This window comes from Heptranchias perlo, chromosome 20 (genome assembly GCF_035084215.1).
Source record: "Heptranchias perlo isolate sHepPer1 chromosome 20, sHepPer1.hap1, whole genome shotgun sequence".
Taxonomy (NCBI): Eukaryota; Metazoa; Chordata; class Chondrichthyes; order Hexanchiformes; family Hexanchidae; genus Heptranchias; species Heptranchias perlo.
In genome coordinates this window covers 4386915-4408369 of record NC_090344.1, presented here as the reverse complement: position 1 = coordinate 4408369, position 21455 = coordinate 4386915, and the positions used below count along the sequence as shown (strand labels likewise).

At 42.5% G+C, this 21455-nt stretch overlaps 1 protein-coding gene and 2 non-coding genes across 3 annotated transcripts in view; all 3 read right to left on the bottom strand.

The window, feature by feature from the left end:
* LOC137335573 (zinc finger protein 84-like) overlaps nt 1-15735 on the bottom strand; it is a 30738-nt gene extending 15003 nt beyond the window's left edge. The window contains exon 1 of the mRNA XM_068000887.1: nt 15416-15735. Within this exon, the coding sequence (XP_067856988.1) occupies nt 15416-15735 (320 nt within the window). The remainder of the gene's footprint in view (nt 1-15415) is intronic.
* Nucleotides 5492-5576, bottom strand: trnak-uuu (transfer RNA lysine (anticodon UUU)). The gene is given in 2 exon segments: nt 5492-5527; nt 5540-5576. It is a non-coding gene; the product is annotated as a tRNA-Lys (tRNA).
* trnar-ucu (transfer RNA arginine (anticodon UCU)) lies at nt 15658-15749 on the bottom strand. Its single transcript is given in 2 exon segments — nt 15658-15693; nt 15713-15749. It is a non-coding gene; the product is annotated as a tRNA-Arg (tRNA).
* Between the last annotated feature and the right edge of the window lie 5706 nt (nt 15750-21455).

Below are 21455 nucleotides of genomic sequence, written 5' to 3'. Positions count from 1 at the left end.
GAGGCGTATCTCCATTCGCAATACTTCCAAGTATTTAGGCAACAGGGGTGTCAGATACCCAAATGTGTCCTGATATTCTTTTAAGTCCTTTCTGACATTCTCAGAAACTTGTACGGTGGTGAGGTTACGCCGGTGTATCTCTACCAGTTCCTCGGGTCCAATCCGAACCAGGACTTCAGAAATGGAGTAGAATTCTGGACTTAAAATATCACAAGTTAGATTGGCATATTTAAATGTTTTCAAATTAGTTGTAACACAGTATTCGCCCTCTCCGGCATATACCACTTAAGTGGGTTTTAGATCCGCCTCTAGGACCTCCATGGTACAGTTAAGATCCCGATTGGTACCGGTATTATTAAACCCACACTGTGCTTCTAGGCTGTGTCCAACACTATGTGGACACACAGTGACAGCATGTCTAGTAACACATCCCTTTAATTTTGTTCCAGCCAATCAGCTTAAATCTACGTCCTCTAGTTCTTGAACCCTCTGCTAGGGGAAACAGGTACTTCCTGTCTACTTTATCTGGGCCCCTCATAATCTTGTAATTTTGTATCCATCGTGCGGATATCTTCTAAATATTGTTTCTCCCAATTTTATTGTTAACTGATGGGAACCTAACCCGGAATTTTGGAAATCCAAATTACTGTGTCCCTCTTTACTTTAATTTCAGTCCTTCTGATTGATACCAGTGTTTCCTGACTCTTTCATTAATTAGTTGGTTTCTCTATGGACCATGTGTCAGTGCCTTGTTTAAAAGGATTTCTCACTCGCCTGGACCACATTAACCATTTTCCTGTTGTGCTGTTGTCAAGTAACTGAGCCTGTCTGAGACTCATTCTTCACTGTATCTTCTTCATGTATCTCCGCATACTAGCAGCATCTCATAGGAATGAGCTTAGTGTTCTTGGATATTAACTTTCTGCTGGCCAGTCTCTTCTTCCTCATGGTATTTCCAAACATTTTCCATGGCACACATCATATGATCTGTAGGATTCAGTCCTGTAAAAGCAACTGGTTTGTTTAAAGAGTGGTTGCAATAGCTCACCAGGCCATAGGCCTTTGTAATCATGTTCTTCATCCTGGTCTCCGTTTCAGATGATGGCAACATACATTTGTATCTTTTATGTCCACTGTAGCCATTCTTAGGTTTTCAGGTTATCTTATCAAAAAGATCAGGGGTGTCTCGAGTTCTTATCTCCCCCTGCATGGTCCCGATGTCAGGGTAGTGGCCAGGCTATTGAGTGTAGTTTTCTCATTATTCATTATAGGCAAGGACACAAATATCTCCACGAGAAAGCTATCAATTTACTATTCTCAACTACACTTTCCTGACTTCCACTAGATTGTACATTTATGCCAGATTGATTTTTTTATCATGCCCAATTCAATGACTTTAGAGAAATTCCCATATCTCCCCACCTCAAGCATTCTGTCTCGGAAGACAACAAATAGGTTAAAACAAAACAAATCAAAATGTTTTCAAAAGAAGAGAATCAGGTTGATATCACCTCACTGTGACATTTGGTATCCGCTGATGTCTGCAGCTAAAGTCTTAAATCTTTAACACCACTGGATCGTTTCCTGCACCAAATTTCTCCAGCAAAGGTTGCACCGTAACTTTGTAACTACTCTTGGTAATCCTGCACCATCAACACTTACGTGGTCCCAAAAAAAAACCAGGGTCACCTGTTTTAAAAGAAACACAGAAAATCCATTGCGGCTCTTCTTGAGAGCCCAAGTGATTAATTTGTCAAATCATCATTTATTATTTATTTATCCAAAGGAATAATCCCTATACCCGAAACAAATTTAGAAAACAAAACAGGAGAGAGAATTTGCCTAGTTCCACTCTCTCCCTCTCTCTGAAGCACGCAGCCTGTCTGAAATAAACACTGTCTCTCCCACATACAGATGTACGCAGGGCTGCAGACTGGAATTTCTAACTCCAAGTCCTAATCTCTGTGTTTTCAAGATGTAACCACATTAAGCAGATATCATTAGCAGCCGCCTGCTAAGATACGTTATATTCCTCTTTTATTAATTTATTAATAGTTTGGGCATGTGTTTCTAGAACTGTAGCTATCCTTTGCAAATATATGGTCAGCATTTGATCCTCAGACAATTCCTTATCTGTATTTTCATTTATCTTTTAATATATCTTTAATGCGAGACCCTAAATCTCTGACCTTTTGATCTAATGTTGTCAAATCAATGGTGTTAACAACTGAGGCAAAGGCAGTTGCTATATCACTTATCACAGATCTTTACGTCTCCATATTTGCCTATCTCTTTTTACGATGTCCACCTCCATTCCATGTGGCTCTTTGTTTTAACACTTGAGTTAGGAGGTGTTGATCTAATTGTTGAGTTTTCTTAGCAGTCTCAATGCAAGTTATATAATTTGTCAGGGAAGGTCTCCCCTCTTTGGTCAGATCTTGTATTCTACTATTAATTTCAAATAAAATTGAACAGCCCCAGAACTTGTCAAAACTTCCTTATCATACTGTGGCAGGGTAAAACTGATAGGTGTTTAGTACCCTGTGTCAGTACATAGCTCAAGTAATGGACTTCCAATTGTCTAACCTATGCTTCCTTTTCATATGATTTGTTTTACATTCCTTTCTTATCAATTTTTCACTGTAGCGTGAAAACTTATATCTCAGTCAATTGTAGCCTTTGGCATTTCCGAGTGATTGGGACAATTTTACTAATATAACCTATACCAATTATTACCTCATGTTCACCTGTGTAATGGTTAGCCTCAGACAGTTCTCAACCGACTGGGTCATTTCTATCTGTTTGAACTGGTCTTGGCATGACAGTCTGGCTTCTTGGGATGGAAGGGGTTAACATTAACTTGCTCTTGTGGTAGGAGTAACTTGATCCTTCTCCCTTTTGAGATTAAGTTCCCACCTTCAAAATTTCACTTCACACAGGTTTGACTGATTTGTTTACTTCTCACATTTGTGGATTGCTTTATACTATATTTTTGCACACTATTTTTTCACATACTTTTAGTGGATGTGATTATAATCAACGCTGCGAGCTGTTCCAGCTTTCCGACTTTTCCTATCACAGTGATACCAGATAGTTTTTTAATGTATCCCGTTAATTTTTAACCTCTTTTTAAACCACAGCCAATCACAAAATAAACATTCAAAATGCCAATTTTTTGAAGATCCCATGTCTGGAATTTAACATGCCCACACTTTATAAGAACCAGAATTTAATAGGTCACTTAACCTCAATAACTCCAATTTTAATTCGGCAGTATCAGAATTAAACACACAAGACAGATACATTACACAAAGGAAGAAAACACACAAGACACAGTAAGAAGGGGGCGTGGCCCACAACACCAACAAAAAAACACTGATCAAGACAGGCTTTTTAAAGGGACAGTACACTTAAACAACACAACCTTTCTTTTTCGGGTCTCTGTCTTTTAAACGTTTGTCTAGTCACTTAATTCTATCCATTTTTTTACAGTACTGTCTCCATAAAGCAATTAGTTCTTTGGCTGAGGTACCTCTGTTATTTTCCAAATTAATTCCTGAGCCTTTTTTTCGGCATCTAAGTTTTATCAATAGTTCCTGTTTATATCCAATCATCAGGAACTTAAACCCTGACTACCCTCAGTGATATTAACCACTGACCTACCGCTTACAAGTTATTCCCTCAGTGATATTCGACCACTGACCTCCTCCTGCTATTTCTGTGTATTCGCCAGACTGACCTGAATCTTGTTCGGACGCCACACGAGTGTTAGCGATTGGACGATTCGTCGTCAGACTGACGGATTGGAGGAAAACCGACGTAGTAAATTAAGACTACTTACATCGGGGCGCCATTTCCTTCCTCCGTGTCTGAGACAATCCGCCTCTTACTCCGCGAACTCTCGGTGAACGACCGTTAAGATCCCACCGCTGCCACCAAATGACCATCCGGATTCTTTCCCCTCAGTCTGGTTCAGTAATAACTGAAGTCGAATACATTTTAAAGTCCAACACATCTTTAATAGCAGGGTTCTTAGTCTGCAGCATTGATTTGGACTCCTGATAGAGTCCCTCTATGCTGGCAGAGCAAGAACAAAAACATACAGAAATCCACACGTTTTTATACAAATGAATAGGGTTGGAACATACTTAACGAGGGTCAACACCAATCATAAGCCGGGCATAGGTTGCCATGCGAGGTTACATTATTTCAGGCCAATCATAGATCGTCCATGTGCTGATCATGCTGCTGTTAGACATCAAAGGGGATAACTTCCTCACTTTCCAACTTGGAATGTTCTTCCCTGTTCCTTCTGTTCCTTATCTCCTAACCTGGAATGTCTTTCAACTTTGGCTAAGCTCGTTACCTATATTGATCTGCCATAAACATGGAGACATTCAGACCAGTCCTTGACTCACATCAAAGACCTATCATTGATAAGACAATGCAGGCCTGCTGACTAAGCAAACATATGGCCCAGCAGGAGGCCAGGCCACCTGTACCAATCTCAGTTACTAACTAATTAACCCTTTCTAACCATTTTGCATTCTGCTTCTTTGCCACGTAGGCATTTTAATATTTTACCGAAAACTGACCACGTAGGGATTCTCAAAGCGAGTGGGCTAGAAGTTGGCAAATGAAGTATAAAGTGGGGAAATGTGAGGTTATTGACTTTGGTAGGAAGAATAGAAAAGCAGAATACATTTTAAAAGGTGAGAGATTAAGAAATGTTGATTCAGAGGGATTTTTGTGTGCTTGGACATGGATCACAGAAATTTAACATGCAGATGCAGCAAGCAATTAGGAAAGGAAATGGTATGTTGGCTTTTATTGTGAGGTGGTTGGATTACAAAGATAAGGAAGCCTTGCTGTAATTATATAGGGTTTGGTGGGACCACATCTGGAGTACTGTGTACAGATTTGATCTCCTTACCTGCGGAACGATACACTTGCCTGCGCGTGGGTGTAACAAAGGTTCACTAGATTGATTCCTGGGATGACAAGGTCGTCCTATGAGGAGAGATTGAGTAGAATGGGCCGATATTCTCTGCAGTTTGCAATAATTAGATGATCTAATTGAAACATGTTAAATTTTTCGAGGGCTTGACAGGTTAAATCCTAGGACGCTGTTTCCCCTAGCTGGAGAGTCTAGAACTAATGGTTATAATCTCTAGATAAGGGGCCGGCCATTTAGGACAGAGATGAGGAACAATTTCTTCACTGAGAGGGTTGTGAACCATTGGAACTCTCTACCCCAGAGGGCTGTGGATGCTGAGCCATTGGATAGATTCAAAACAGTGATAGATTTTTGGACACGAAGGAACTCAAGGGATATGGGGAAAGGCCGGGGAAGGAGAGTTGAGGTCGAAGATCAGCGATGACGTTATCAAATGGCGGAGCAGGCTCGAGGGACTGGATGGCCAACTCTTGCTCCTTTCGCTGATGTTGGTCCGCTGGAAAAGCAGAACTTGCCAGCTGTTTTAAAATTTTTAGCCTGAACAGGGACTTGAACCCTGGACCCTCAGATCACAACCTGTTTTAAAAGTCTGATGCTCTACCGACTGAGCTATCCAGGCGCCCCGCTAAACTAGTTTCCATCATAGAGATTCATGGTGGGACTCTGAATTATCCCTGGCGAAGCTGAATTCGGGGGAATATCCCTTCTGTCGAATTTTCAGCAACGTGTTGAGGAGGATCCTTGTTTCTGTTGAACATGATGTCAGAAACATGGACAGTGAACTCGTGATTTTGCAATTCTTCTTGTTTGTACAAAATGTCTTGTCATTCGTTCGCACCAATTAAAAAAAACACTTCACAAAATGGCTCAAAAGCTAAACTTTTTCCACATGGGAGCTGGAAAATGCCTCTCGACCTTTCAGCCGATCAACAATTGAAAGCTGAATAATTTCACCCGTTACACCGTGACACCGGGCAGCAGATTTGCCTCCCGAATATTCCCTACACGACACTTCAAACCGATCAATACCTGCTTCACGGAAAGAAGAATTGTGTTTTTGGTTGTTTAGATTTAAAGATCTCGTGCCGGCCGCTTTACCATTTCAACTATCACCAATCGCCCTCTCTCCCTCCAAGAAACAAATAAACTCTCACCTGCTATTGCAAGACGGGAGGCCAGAGGAGCCTCAGTGCCCACATGGTGACATGAAGAAGTCGATGTGTTCTGGAACCGGTTTTACCTTGAACTCCAGTCAAAATGTTGAGAAGGTTCAACTACTTTAGATGGCGCTGGAGCTCACAACCCCAGCATTTCTCGAGGGTATAATTATTGTAGAAATAACGCGCGCTGACCGATTGCGCCACTGGAGCCGCGCACGGTCTGTGTCACCAGTGCTCCCATCAAACAGCTTCATCCTCGGTCTCTCAATTATCGCTTCGTGATCTTTCCCACACAGAAGCCTCCAACCAAGAGGCGATTCGTTAAACATCCGCAGCGACATTTAAAAGCCGTGGCATCTGAAACAAAACCCGAGACCATAAGAACTTTTAATTATATTATTATTATTAACTTAAGGACAATTATTTTCATGCTACTTTGTGGATTTGGGGAAATTGGGAGCTGAAACTAAGAAACTCTCCCTGGGCTGTCGTTGATTGAAGAGATGGGCGTTATTTCATTTAAAAACCGAGGCTCGGAACTTCCTGATGGAGAAGTGTGACAGAAGATTGTGGTTAGTGGCAGTTACCGGGGAGATCTGGAGGAGAGGGAGAAAAATCAAAGTCACAGCTGTGACAGCTCAAGTACTCCGCTTATCTGTAATATTTAATAAGTAATGCACAGTACAGGATAAACAAGTTTGGTATAGGTTATAAAAATACTAAAAGTCCCGGGTTCAAAGGGGGGAATTTTAGTATTTTTAGTAAAGAGGGAACAGATTTAACCGCCAGACCGAAATCATTCCCCATGGATCTGAAGCGTCTTGCGAAAACGGCAGTGCGAACTGTTATGTTCGTGTCATGACTTGAAAGACCCTCCAATTACCGACATTATGTTTGAACGAGTTGTGCAGCAAAACCGTGATAGAAACCGCTTTGAATTCGTCAAACGTGTAGGTGACGATATTGGGGTTGATAAGGGTCGATTTCAATTATTTGAAATCTCACCATGTGACCCGAAGATTGACCGCAGAATCGAGTTTTTCCTGTAAGTCCTGAATTGAAGGGAAATGCGCAACAAGCAGGTCGGAGAAATGAAGAGCAGAAAATGTGGACGAAACTTGCACGAATGAAAATCCCTGTCTGTTGGAAGACTCAGTCCCCAGTGGTGGAGAGGATTGGGATTTCAAGCTGTCTCACAGCTCACACACACACCATTGGCTCATTTAATCACCTTCAACAACTCGAATACATCATCACTTAATCTTCTACACACAAGGAAATACAAAACTTTTCTTTGCAACTTGTCCGCATAATTTAACCATTTTAGCTCCGGTATAATTCTGGTGAATCTGCGCTGCACCCCCTCCAAGGCCAATATATCCTCCCTGAGGTGTGGTGCCTAGAACTGAATGCAGGACTCGAACTGTGGCCTCAGCAGAGCTTGTATAACTGTAACATAACTTACACCCCTTTGAATTCCAGCTCCTTTTAGATAAAGGCCAAAGTTCCATGAGCCTTTTGAATTATTTTTTTGTAACTGTCCACTGATTTTTCATGATTTCTGCACTTGGACCCGTAAACATCTTTCCTCCTTCACAATTCCTAGTTTCTCACCAGTTAGAAAATATTCTCATCTATCTTGCTTAGGTCCAAAGTGGATGACCTCACACTTCCCCGTATTGAAAGATTGAACAGTCTTCGGCTCTTTTCCATAGAAAATAGAAGGCTGAGGGTGACCTGAAATAGGACTTTAAGATTCTGCAGATAAGGTGTTTGCAATTTTGTGGGGAGGAGTCCAAAATTGGGGCCATAAGTATAAGATAGTCACAAATTAATCCAATATGACATTCAAGAGAACCATATTTACAAAGATGCTCGCCAGAATGTGCAACTCGCTCCCACAAGGAGTAGTTAAGGCGAAAGGCATGGATGCATTTACGGGGAAGCGAGATAAACACATGGAGGAGAAAGGAATATTAGGGTTTGCTCATAGGGTTAGATGAAGAGGGGTTGGAGGAGGCTCGTCTGCAGCATAAACACCGGCATAGTCTAGTTGGGCACAATTGTCTGTTTCTGTGATGTACATTCTATGTAATTCTATGTAAGCTCCATCTGCCACAGTTTTACGAACTCACTTAATCTATCAATTTCGCTTTGTAACTTTATGCTCTCATCTACATTACTCACTGTGCCACCTAACTTGGTGTCGTCGACAAACTTGGATATATGGCTCTCTATTTCTTCATTTGCCTCATTTATACATATAGTAAAACGCTGATGCCCCGGTACAGATCCCTGGGGGACACAACTAATCACAGCCTGTCAATTTGAGCACAGATTCATTATCCCTACTCTCTGTCTCCTACCTCCCAACCAACTCTCTACCCATGTCAATAGGTTGCTTTAATTTCCATGTATTCTCATTTTTGTTGACAGTCTCTTACGTGGTACCTTATCGAATGCCTCTGGAAGTCGATATAACATCCATAGACACTGCATTATCTACCACGTTAGTTACATCTTCAAGAAGTTCAGCTTGTTTCGTTAGACTTTACTTATCCTTTACAAATCCATGCTGGCTCACTCTGATCCATTCATATTTATCCAAGTGCTCAGTCATTCTTTCCCTAATAACAGATACGGATAACTTCCCCACAACAGGCATCAGACTAAAAGTCTATAATGTCCTATTTTATCTCTGCTCCCATTCCTAAACAATGGAATGACATTGGCATTTTTTCAATCCATGGAACAAATCCTGAAACATGAGAGTATGAAAGATCATGACCAAAGCTTGTACAATCTCCTCACTTACTCCTTTTAATCCCCTGGGGTGGTAACCATCAGATCCTGGAGATTTTTCCATCTTTTGTCTCATTATTTTCTTCATTACCATTATTTTACTTACACTGAATCCCCTTGATTTATTTTTAGTTTTCCTCGTGTTTCTGGTCGATTATCCTCATGCTTTTCTGTGAGTATCAGCTGGTCAGCCATTTCCTGATTTTCAATTAAAATATCACCTCCATCTGTCTTTAAGGGGCCCACATTACTCTTAGTCACCCTTCTTTCTCTTAATGTACGTGTAAAAACCTTGATTGTTGTCTTAATTTCCCTCACAAGTTTTTCTCGTTTTCCCTTCTTGCACCTCTTACGATTTTTTTAGTTTCAGCTCCACAATAAACAATACTTCGCCGTGAAATTTGCTCAATTAGTTCTTCAGTGTCAGAGCGAGAATTGTCTGATCCCCTAATTTATTTAATGTAACAAACAAATACAAGCACAAATATTCATCCGTGTATCAGCACACTGATGGACACACAAAGATAAACACAGTCTGAAACGCAGTCAGTATCGGGATTCACAGGGAAACGGGCAAGCGAAATGGACAAAGATAAAACAGTCTGAGCCCGCAAAAGAATGTGAGGTAGATATTAATGAGAGGAGGTTAGACACGCGGCCGTGAATGGGCTCAGAAGTGGCTAAGTTGGTTAACGTGCCTTTCTCGTTAAACAGGAAGTTCCTGCGTTCAACTTCCAACGGTACTTATGTGTAATTCGTGATATTTATTGAATTTGAGTAGCAAAAACGCACAGTTTGGTGTTTGTATTTTGTTCAGGAGCAACACGGAGTTGATCAGAATCTCTCTTCAAAAATCCTCTTTCATGATACAGACAGACCTCTCATAGAATGTGTCGCGAACACATTAATGTGAAGAAACGTTCTTGTTTCTGGGCTCGTTGAGGGCGGGGTATAATTATTGATTCGAGTTTCATAACCCGGAGAAACACAAATTTGGCCCGAGACTTTTGATCTTGACGTGCCGTTCAAACATTTGCAAAGAGGGAAAGGAAGACCCCAAATCACTCCACCTGAAGCTCAAGCGCTTTCGGAAGAAGTTCACTTCAAACAATCAGGACTTTAAAAGCACCTCAATGACCTGCACTTTCATTGATCGAGCTTTCTTTGCAATTCCAACTTGAAATCGCTCTGGTCTTTCATCTCACTGAAGCAGAGTGCGGCCGCTTTGTATCTGTGAGCATGTCGGTGACAAGGTTCGCTCTGATATGGATCGCTTTCAATTTTGAAGATCTCGCCAAACTCAGGGAAAAGAAACCGAGAATCGAATTGTCCCTGTAAGTGATGAATTGAAGGGATTGGTGCTCGAAGCAGATCTGGAAAATGCACAGTGCGGTCGATCAGGAGTTCCAAATCCACCCTCTCGCCACTCGGCGATCATATTAACTGAGCTTTACTCTGGCCCAGTGTCACCGCGCTTAAATCGAGTATTTCCCCGGCACGTTTCTCTTAAATTCACAGTTGCTGGTTTAAGAGTGAAGACCGGCTCGTTAGATTTTCACTCCTGCAAGCTTCAACCATTCATTTCGGAAAAGTAACCTGACAGGAGACAGCTGTTATATTGGTCACTGCAGCCTCAAGGTTTAGCTCAGTGAATTACTGGTTTAGCAGGTGACCTCTTCACCTTTCTCGTTGGTGCTATTGGTCAGATTGATTCGAGCCCTTATTTTATTTTTCCTGAGGATTCATCGCCTCAAAGTTCCAGGGTTTCATTGTGTGTTTTGTCTGCAAGAAAATGTACCGTGATCATTGCCGGCTGAGCAGGGCTGTTAGTCCAACATTTACCCTGTGGACTAAAAAAAACCTTGTGATCGGAGAGCAGGCACATGAAACGTATAAAGGAATGGAACATTGGCTTCACGGAAATCACAATTCATCTTGACAGACAAGGTCCCGAAAGGTGAATTCGCTGTGACGTGGAGATTTCTGTAGTGAGCGATACCAGACTGTTTCTATGTTCAGAGAATAAATGTCACACCCTTCATGTTGGAAAAGCAAAACGGTGGGGATTTTTGTCACAGCCCGATGCCTTTTGTGTTGCATCAGATGCTTCTCGTTGCGTTACTTTCATCTTGACCGCATATCCGGTTCGGGCGTTCTTGTGATAAACGGCGACAATTGCTTGCTTTGATAAATTTAACAACGGCTGCACCCGATTCCTGGTGTCAGAAGCACTGAACTTTGAATCCCACTCTTAAGATACAGTCTGTAAAATGATGACATTTCATCACATGCAAAGCACAAAAAGCAAAGATTTCAACCACTCGCTGTGTAAAGAAGTTTTTACTCATGTCACCTTTGGTTCTTTTGCCAATCACCTTAAATCTATGCCTTTTGGTTCATGTCCCTTCCGTCAATGGGGACAGTTTCACTCGATCTACTCTGTCTAGGCCTTTCATGATTTTGAATATCTCTATCAAATCTCCTCTCAGCCTTCTCAGTTCCAAGGAGAACAATCCCAATTTCTTCTGTCTATCCATGTAATTTAAGTCCCTCATCCCTGGAATCATTGTAGTAAATCTCCTCTGCACCCTCTCAAGGCCTTCACATCCTTCCAAAAGTGCACTGCCCAGAACTGGACCCAATATTCCATTTGTGGCCGAAATAGTGTTTTATAAAGGTTCATCATGACTTCCTTGTTTTTGTACTCTATGCCCCTCTTTATAAAGCCCAGGACCCCGTCTGCTTTTTAAACCACTTTCTCAACCTGCCCTGCCACTTTCAACTATTTGTGCACATATACCCCCAGATCGCTCTGTTTCTCTAACCCTTTTAGAATTGTGCCCTCTAGTTTATATTGCCTCTCCTCGTTTTTCCCACCGAAATGCATCACCTCGCATTGTTCAGTGTCAAACTTCATCTGCCACGTGTCCGTTCATGCCAACAGCGTGTCCATATCCTCTTTAAGTCGATCCACCTCACTGTTCTCTACCCTTCCAAGATTTATGTCATCTGCAAATTTTGATATTGTACCCTTTACTCCCAAGTCCAAGTCATTAATATCGATCAAGAAAAGTAGTGGTCCCAGCACCGACCCCTACGGAACACTATTGCCCACCTCCCTCTAGTCCGAAAAACAACCATTCACCACAACTCTCTGTTTCCTGTCATTTAGCCAGTGCTGCATCCATGTTGCAATTGCCCCCTTTATTCCATGGGCTGCAATCTTGATAGCAAGCCTACCACGTGTCACTTTATCAAACGCTTTTTTAAAGTCCATATACACCACGTCAACTGCATTGACCTCATCTACCCTCTCTGTTACCTCATCAAACAACTCTATCAAGTTGGTTAAACACGATTTGCCTTTAACAAATCCGTGCTGGCATTCCGTAATCAATCCACACTCGTCCAAGTGACTGTTAATTCTGTCTCGGATTATCATTTCCAAAACTTTCCCCATCACCGAGGTTAAACTGACTGGCCTATAATTGCTGGGTTTATCTTTACACCCTTTTTTTGAACAAGGTTGTAACCTTTGCAATTCTCCAGTCCTCTGGCACCATCCCCATATCGAAGGATGTCTGGAAGATTATGGCCAGTCCCTCTGCAATTTCCCCCTTTACTTCCCTCAGCATCCTCGTTGTGCATCCTATCCAGACTAGGTGACTTGTCTATTTTAAGCACAGCAAGCCTTTCTAGTACCTCTTCTTTCTCATTTTTTAGCCCATCCAGTTTCTTAACTATATCTTCCTTTATCGAGAATCGAGCAGCATCTTCTTCCTTGGTAAAGAAAAATGCGAAGTACTCAGTTAATACCTCTGCCATCCCCACTGCCTCCATGAGTAGATCTCCTTTATGGTCCCTAATCGTCCCCGCCCCTCCTCTTACTACCCGTTTACTGTTAACATGTCTGTAGCATACTTTTTGATTCCATTTTATGTTTTCCGCTATTCTTGTGCTCTCTCTTTGCCCCTCTTATTTCCTTTTTCACTTCCCCTCTGAACTTTCTACATTCTCTCTGGTTGGCACTTGTGTTATCAACCTGACACCTGTCATACGCCACTTTTTCCCGCTTCATCTTACTCTCTATCTCTCTTATTATTCGGGGAGCTCTGGCTTTAGTTGCCCTACCTTTCTACCTCGTTGGAATGTACCTTCTCTATACCCGAATAATATTTTTAAAAGCCGCCCACTGTCCAATTATACTTTTGCCTGACAACCTTTAATTCCAATTTACCGGGGCCAGATCTGTTCTCATCCCACTGAAATTGACCCTCCTCCAATTGAGTATTTTTCTTTAGAGTGGACAGAGTCCATTTCCATAGCTATTCTAATCCTTATGATACTGATCGCTGCTCCAAAATGCTCCCCCACTGACACGTGCTCCACTTGGCCCACGTCATTCCCTTGAACCAAGTCCAACAATGCCTCCTTCCTCAGTGGGCCAGAAACGTACTGGTCGAGAAAGTTATCCTGAACCCATTTCACAAATTCTTCCTCTTCTTTGCGCCTTATATTATTGTTATCCCAGTTTATATTAGGATAGCTGAAATCCCCTGTTATCACTACTCTATGGCTTTTGCACCTCTCTGTATCTTCCCTGTAAATTTGCTCCTCTATATCCGTCCCACTAGCTGGTGGCCCATAGAATACACCAAGTAGTGTAATGGCACCCCTATTGTTCCTTAACTCGAACTCAGTAACCAGGAGAAATTCCCTCGTTCCTGGGAACTTTGTATTAAGCAGAAGTTAGCAGCAAAAAGTGTTTGAGGTGGGACTGCGAAATGCTTAATCAGTCGGCACCCTCTAAAACAGAGTTCCAAGTGTCGGTTTAAATAAAGTCCTGAACTGACAGAGCGGCGGGCAGATGAGGATTGAATTAAATCCCAATTCACTGAAGCTAAACAAGGTTTAAATAAGTGAATCTGACAGGAGTGGGATTCCTGAGCTTGTGTGTGAGCTGAAACTGGATCGGTCCCGTTCTGTAAAGAAAGAATGGCAGGCGGCTCCCAGACAGGGCTCAGGCCGGGACTGGCAGCTCTCCGCTGGTAACGGCTGGATGAGAGAGTGGGGCTCCTGCGCTGTTGCTGCTGCTGCTTCCGTTTCTTCGAGTCCCTGTGGCGGTCGGTACCGATCTCCCTCCAATAGATACGGCTCCATCTACTTGCTGATGACCACGTAGCGCAACCGTAGCGCATCTGACTCCAGATTAGAATAGATGCGTGCTCAAATCACTTTTCAGTATTACTCTGTTTTGACGCGGGGCAGTCTTTTAGGGATGGTCTGTTCACTGTATGTAAAATAATATTTATCATAGAATGAACACACCGGAGAAGGAGATCATTCGACCGATCAATTCCTTACCTGCGTTTTGTAAGAGCAATCCCATTGGTCCCATTCCCCGTCCCTTTCCCCGTGGCCCTGCATTTTCCCCTTCAAGTATTTATCAAATTCCTTTTTGAAAGCCACGATTGAATCTGCTTCCACCACCCTTTCAGGAAGCGCATTCCAGATCAGAACCATACACTGCGTAAAAAAAGGATTTTCCTCATGTCGCCTTTGGTTCTTTTGCCAATCACCTCAAATCTGTGTCCTCTGGTTCTCGACACTTCCGCCAATGGGAACAGCGTCTCTTTATTAACTTTATCTAAACCCTCCATGACTTTGAACACTTCTAGCAAATCTCCTCTGAACCTTCTCTGCTCTAAGGAGAACAACCCCAGCACGGCGTAAATGTGGTCAATTAGCTCCAATTTATTTATTTGGGCATTAAACAAAAAGTGAAAGGCTGACAAGGCGTTGTCCGAACGGAAATCACTGCTTTAAGATAATAAATCCAATCGCTGCGTGGGCGCTGGGTTCAAATCTTACGACTGATAGAATTTCTTGCAATGTTCATTTTGACCTGTTCGCAGAAAACCCGATTGTCGTGCGATGGAGCAGAGGATGTGCAAGAAGCTGGAAGTGGAAGTGCAGATATTAGTTTCATTTCGGGGACAGGACACGTTTCCACAGGTGAGGGCCTCTTACCTTAAGATTCTTTCCAGCAGAGTGGGACAGGTGATCAGAGTGACCGGACTTTAGCGGCGCAATCGGTCAGTGAGCGTTCCTTCCATGACAGTGCAGGATCGGGAAATGCCGTGGTTGTTAATTCGAGTCTCAGCAAGGTCAAACAATCCTTTTGCTCGTGAACATTTCAACCGGAGTTGAAGGTACAATTGGTGTGTTCCAAAATGCATCTACTTATTTGAATTGCCATGTGGTTCCTCCGGTCTGCGCTGTTGCAATATCAGATGAGATGTTTAGCATTACTTGTTTTCCGGAGGGAGGCTGCGGAATTGGAACCACAAACTATGATTTTGATCCATCTAAATTTCAGGGATTTAACTGGAGCTTTAAACCAGCGGGTTAGACCGCTCAGGCAGGATACTTTCCATCTTGCGATTTTTAGGAGCCGCTTTTACAGGAATAGAATTACTGCAAGCAAGAATTCTACCCCTGAAGCACCAATGCTGTCACGGCAGCCTGATGCATGTGTCCAGTTGGAAACCTGTCTGAAGGAACATGCAGTATGACAGAGCCGGAAGTCCAGCGGATTGACATTCGGTCTGAGCAGATGTTGAGTCTCCTCCTTGAGAATGTTTCGCCAATCTTCCCGTCCTTGACGGACATCAATGATCCTGTTGCGGTTTTGCTGCAAAATTTCACTTCCCAGTTCCCGATCCCTGAACTAAAATCCAACTCTGGTGGGACTCGAACCCACAACCTTTGGATGTCTCCTCCAACCCTTAAGTAGAAGTCCAACACGCTATCCATTGCGCCACAGAGTCAGTTATGCAATGTGAGGCAGAGCGGGGATCCTGTGCTGTGGTTGAGGCGGTCAGGCTGCTCCTGCTTCCGCCTCTCACATTCCGAGAGCCGCGGCGGCAGTCTGCACGGATCACCCTCCAATGGATCCTGCTCCAGCCGCTTGTTGTGGGCCTGGTGCAAGAACAGTCGCGTCTGACTCCAAATCAGAAGGCTGTGTGTTTTGAACCAGGTTGATATCGCAGCATTTTCACTGTGGCTCAGGGTCCTGCTGATAGATTTTAGATCGGGACAGTGTTTTGGGGATGGGCTGTTCGATGTTTGTGCAACAATATCAAAATTAAATTTGAGACATTAATGAGCTTTTTTTCTGTTACTTTCGATTTACACCCTCACCAGTTTTATGTCGAAACAGTTAACAATGTTTAAAGGATGTGGTGTACAGTGTTTGTGGAATCAGTGTAATTAAATTGGATACTTTCATTTGTTCCTTCTCTAACCCAAACTCTTATCATCAGATTTGTAGCTTCACCCAGTTTAAAATAGGTTACTCAGTGATATAAAGAAGTCAGTAACAATCCCAAAACCTCAGCGGGTATATTTGTTCCAATGCTTTGTGATGGTCGCGATTTCCATTGAAATTTTCAATCAGCAAATCCCAAAGGGTGTTTTGGGTTTGACAAACTAATTTAAGTACTTGACTGGTTCCTGGAAATGATCCAGTGGGGATTTCCTTACCTGTACAGATATAGAAATAAATACATTCCACCATTTCACAAATTACAGTTATTGCGATATCTAACATGGAAAATCAGCTCTTCATATTCATAAACAAATGTCCTCATTTTATTTTATTAATCCACTTCCGTTTCAATGTAGAACATATATTCAGAGCATCTCTCTAAACTTAAAGAATGGTAAAACAATTGCAGATTTTACAAACACATAACATGCTATCGTATAAGTAAGATTAAGGCCTACTTTGTGAAATTTGTATTCTAATTGTCTTTATGATGTTACGAAAAGTATTTTTCGATGTTCGTCCCCAACTTAACGGAGAAATTAAGATGAAAAACAAAAGGATTTTTCAAAAACTATTTGGAGCGATTTGATCGGTTCCCCTTCTCCTTTCTTTATTTGTTACATTTTGCTAATTGTTCATCTTGATCCGTTTGCTTCATTTTTTCCTCAGTCATTTATGGTGAATTTTCTATCCGTTAACGTTCTTAAATATTTGATTTGTTTGTTCCCTTCCTCTTGACTTGCGATTTGTTGACCTTCAGGTCAAATTCTGAAACAGAAATGTGTTTATATTCAGGCGTGACTCTGAAGTGTGAGACCGAGAGGTGATGCCGGATGTGTGACCGAGAGAACAACTGCTGGAGGCAGAACTGTCCGTAACCAAACATACCCCCTGTGGCATTGCTCATGGTAGGTCGGATGACAATGTTTTATATTGACTGAACGGCTATGTGTACAACACACAACGGATTTTACTGCTCCTTTAACTCTACAAAGTATAATCACCAAAATGACCAAAGTCTCAGATCAGTTAGAATTGAATTACTGTTGGTGAGGGGAGTTTGTACATTGGAAGGAGTTTATACATTTACAGCTCCAGGTAAAACTGCAAACCTCCCTCGCCTGCAGGTTACGTCACCATGAGGTGTTCACCTTTCTTTGCGCTTCTGGACTTCTGAAGTGTGATTGAACCTTACCAAAAGTTTCCTATAATTAGTGAGGAAGGAAGGTATCAGTGTAAATGTGAAATATAAACGTGGATGTTTCACTGGGTAACCATGGGAACCAGATGCACTGCTCATTCCAGTTATTTGTCCAGCAGAAATCAGAAATCATTCTCTTCAACTGTACTCGCCCGAAGGAAAAGGAAACAAACAAAACTTCTCAGTACTTTGTTTTAGCTTCTTCTGCTGGTTTACGTTCACTCATCGAGAAAATGACAGAGAGAGAGACTGAGAGATTGGATTGGCTTTTTCACTTTATAATCTATTACACTTTGTAATTATTATAAGAGACGGTTCCATCCCAACTGTCCTGTGCCTGACATTCTCATTGATACTAAGATGTGCTTTAAATGAGTTTCTACTAATTACACATTGTGGACAAAAGCTGAACGCCGAAAACTGCTCTGAAACCAGCTTTGCTTCGCAACCTTTCATGGAGATTGGTTGCTGGTTGTAGTTAAAGGAGTTTGTAAAATAAGCCCACGAGTGCGTTATCCTGAAAACGTGTTTTGGACACATTCGCAGCTCAAATATCTTACATTAAATATAACAAATATACAAATACGTCACAGGTGTTAATATTAACACATAATGATACGAGGAAGGAGGCATTGGTGGATCTGGTTCTGGAGAAAGAGGTGAGTCAAGTGGAGCAAGTGTCAGTGTCATATTTAGGGAACGGTGATCATAGTATCATAAGGTTTAGATTGGTTATGGAAAAGGAGAAGGAGCTATCTCGAGTAAAGTACTTAACAGGAGAAGGGCCAATTTTAATGGGTTGAGAACGTACCTGGCCCGTGTAAATTGGAATCAAAGATTTGCAGGCTAAAATATAATCGAACAATGGGTGGAGGAGATGTTTCGGGTACAGATTAGGTAGATTCCCAAGAAGGGGGAAGGTAGGGCCTGAGATCGCTGGATGACGAAAGAGATAGGGGGTAAAATGAAGCAGATAAAGGGGGTTTATGATAGATATCAGTTTGACAATGCAAGTGAGTTCCGTGTACCGTGAAAAAGTAAATAAGAGGGGCAAAGAGAGAGTATGAACATAGTTTGACGGCTAACATAAAAGGTAATCCAAATGTTTTCGACAGGCATTTAAATAATGAAAGGTTCAAAAGAGGAGGGGTGTGGCCGATTCGGGACCAAAAAGGAGATCTACGCATGGAGGCAGAAAGCGTGACTGAGGCACTAAAAGAGTACTTTGCATCTGTCTCTACCAAGGAAGAAGATGCTGCCAAAGTCACAGTAAAAAGGGAGGTAGTTGAGACACTGGATGGGGTGAAAATTGATAGAGAGGAGGCACTTGAAAGGCTGGCCATGCTTAAAGTTGATAAGTCACCCGGTCCGGATGGGATGCTTTCAAGGATGCTGAGGGAGTGGAAGGGTGGAAATTTCAGAGGTCCTGGTCATAATCTTCCAATCCGCCTTAGATGCGGGGGTGATGCCAGAGGACTGGATAATTACAAATGTTAGATCCTTGTTCAGAAAGGGTGTAAGGATAAACCCAACAACTACAGGCCAGTAAAATTAAACTCGGTGGTGGGGAAGCTTTTATAAACGATGATCCGGGCCAAAATGAACAGTCACTTGGGCAAGTGTGGATTAATAAAGGAAAGCCAGCGTGGATTTATTAAAGGCAAATTGTGTTTAACTAACTTGATTAAGTTTTTTGGTGAGGTAATAGAGAGGGTTTATGAGGGCAATGCGTTTGATGACGACGACGACAACAACAAGAAGAACAACAACAACTTTATTTCGGGCCTTTAACGGAGTGAAACGACCCAAGGCGACTCACAGGTGAGATTATCAAACAAAATTTCACACTGAGCCACATAAGGAGGTATAAGGACAGATGAACAAAAGCTTGGTTAAAGAGGTAGGTTTTAAGGAGCATCTTAAACGAGGAGAGAGAGGTAAAGAGGTGGAGAGGTTTCGGGAGGGAATTCCTTAGCTTAGGGCCGAGGGAGCTAAAGGCACGGCCGCCAATGGTGGAGCAATTAAAATCGGGGATGCAAAAGAAGGAAGAATTGGAGGAGCGCTAAGATCTCGGAGGGTTGTAGGGCTGGAGGAGTTTACAGAGACAGGGAGGGGCGAGGCCATAGAGGCATTTGAAAAGAAGGATGAGAATTGTAGGGCTGGAGGAGGTTGCAGAGATAGGGACAGGTGAAGAGATGGAGGGATTTGAAAACATGGATGAGCATTTTAAAATCGAGGCTTTCCCGGACTGGGAGCCAATGTAGGTTAGTGATCACAGGGGAGGTGGGAGAACGGAACTTGTTGAGCGTTAGGATACGGGCAGAAGAGTTTTGGATGAGCTCAGTTTTATGGAGGGTGGAAGATGGGCGACGAGCCAGGAGACCATTGGAATAGTCCAGTAATCAGCTTGTCAGCAAAATTGAAGCCATCAGAACAAACAGGGGCAGTGGCAGCATGGATGCGAATTGGCTAACTGGCGGGAAACAGAGCGTAGTGGTAAACGGTTGGAAGGTATACAGTGGTGTTCCCCAGGGGTCGGTACTAGGATGGCTGCTTTTTTGATATATATTAATGAATTGGACTTGGGTGTGCAGGGCACAATTTCAAATTGCAGATAACACAAAACTTAGAAGCGCAGTAAACAGTGAGGAGGACAGTAATAGACTCCTAGATGACATAGACAGTCTGGTGGAATGGACGGACACATAGCAGATAACATTTAATGCAGAGAAATGCAAAATGATACATTTTGGAAGGAAGAACGAGGAGATGCAAAATAAACTAAATGGTACAATTCTAAAGGGGGTGCAGGAAAAGCGACCTGGTGGTATCTGTGCACAAATCTTTGAAGGTGGCAGGAGAGATTGAGAAAGCGGTTAAAAAGGATACGGAATCTGGGGCTTTATAGATAGAGGCATAGAGCACAAAAGCAAGGAAGTTATATTAAACCTTTATAAAACACTGGTTCAGCTACAACTTGAGCATTATGTCCAATTCGGGGCACCGCAGTTTCGGAAGGATGTGAAGGCCTTAGAGAGGGTGCAGAAAAGATGCAGAAAAGAAGGTGCAGAAATGGTTCCAGGGATGAGGGACTTCAGTTCCGCGAATAGACTGGAGAAGCTCGGGTTGTTCTCCTGAGAACAGAAAAGTTTGAGAGGAGATTTGATGGAAGTGTTCAAAATCATGACGGGTTTAGATAAAGTAAAGAGAGAGAAACTGTTCCCATTGGCGGAAGGATCGGGAACCAGAGAGCACAGATTTAAGGTGATTGGCAAAAAACCAAAGGCGACATCAGGAAAAAAAAAAGCAGCGAGAAGTTCTGATCTGGAAGGCACTGCCTGAAAGGATGGCGGAAACAGATTCGATCGTGGCTTTCAAAAGGGAATTGGATAAATAGTAGAAGGGAAGAAAATGCAGGGCTACGGGGAAAGAGAGAGGGAATGGGACTAACTGGATTGCTCTTACAAAGAGACGGCATAGACTCGATGGGCCGAATGGCATCCTTCCAAACTCCAACGATTCTATGATTTGTCAAGCTCAAAGTGCTTGCTACTTCAGTGAGAGGTCCGTCTGTACAAAGAACGAGCACTTCCGCGTTACAGTTCAGCAGTCCTTTCCTTGTTGGCTCCGGAATTAATAAAAATACGGCTTGTGTTACTTTGTTGTTTAATTCAGAAATGGGGTAAATATCAGATAGAATAAAAAGGCACTGCTGGGAATCGAACCGAGGACCTCTTGTGAAGAAAATGGCAATTTGCCCAGCTTTTGCAAATTGATGATACAAATTAAGCTGCAACGACCCCACCTCCATTTTCTGATATCTACCTCTCACTGTCTGTTAGCGTTTGAGGTAGTTTGTATTTTTCTATTTCTCTTGTCTATTTCGCTGTGTTTACCGATACTCTGCATCTCTCGCTGTGTTTACCGATACTCTGTATCTCTCGCTGTGTTTACCAATACTCTGTATCTCTCGCTGTGTTTACCGATACTCTGTATCTCTCGCTG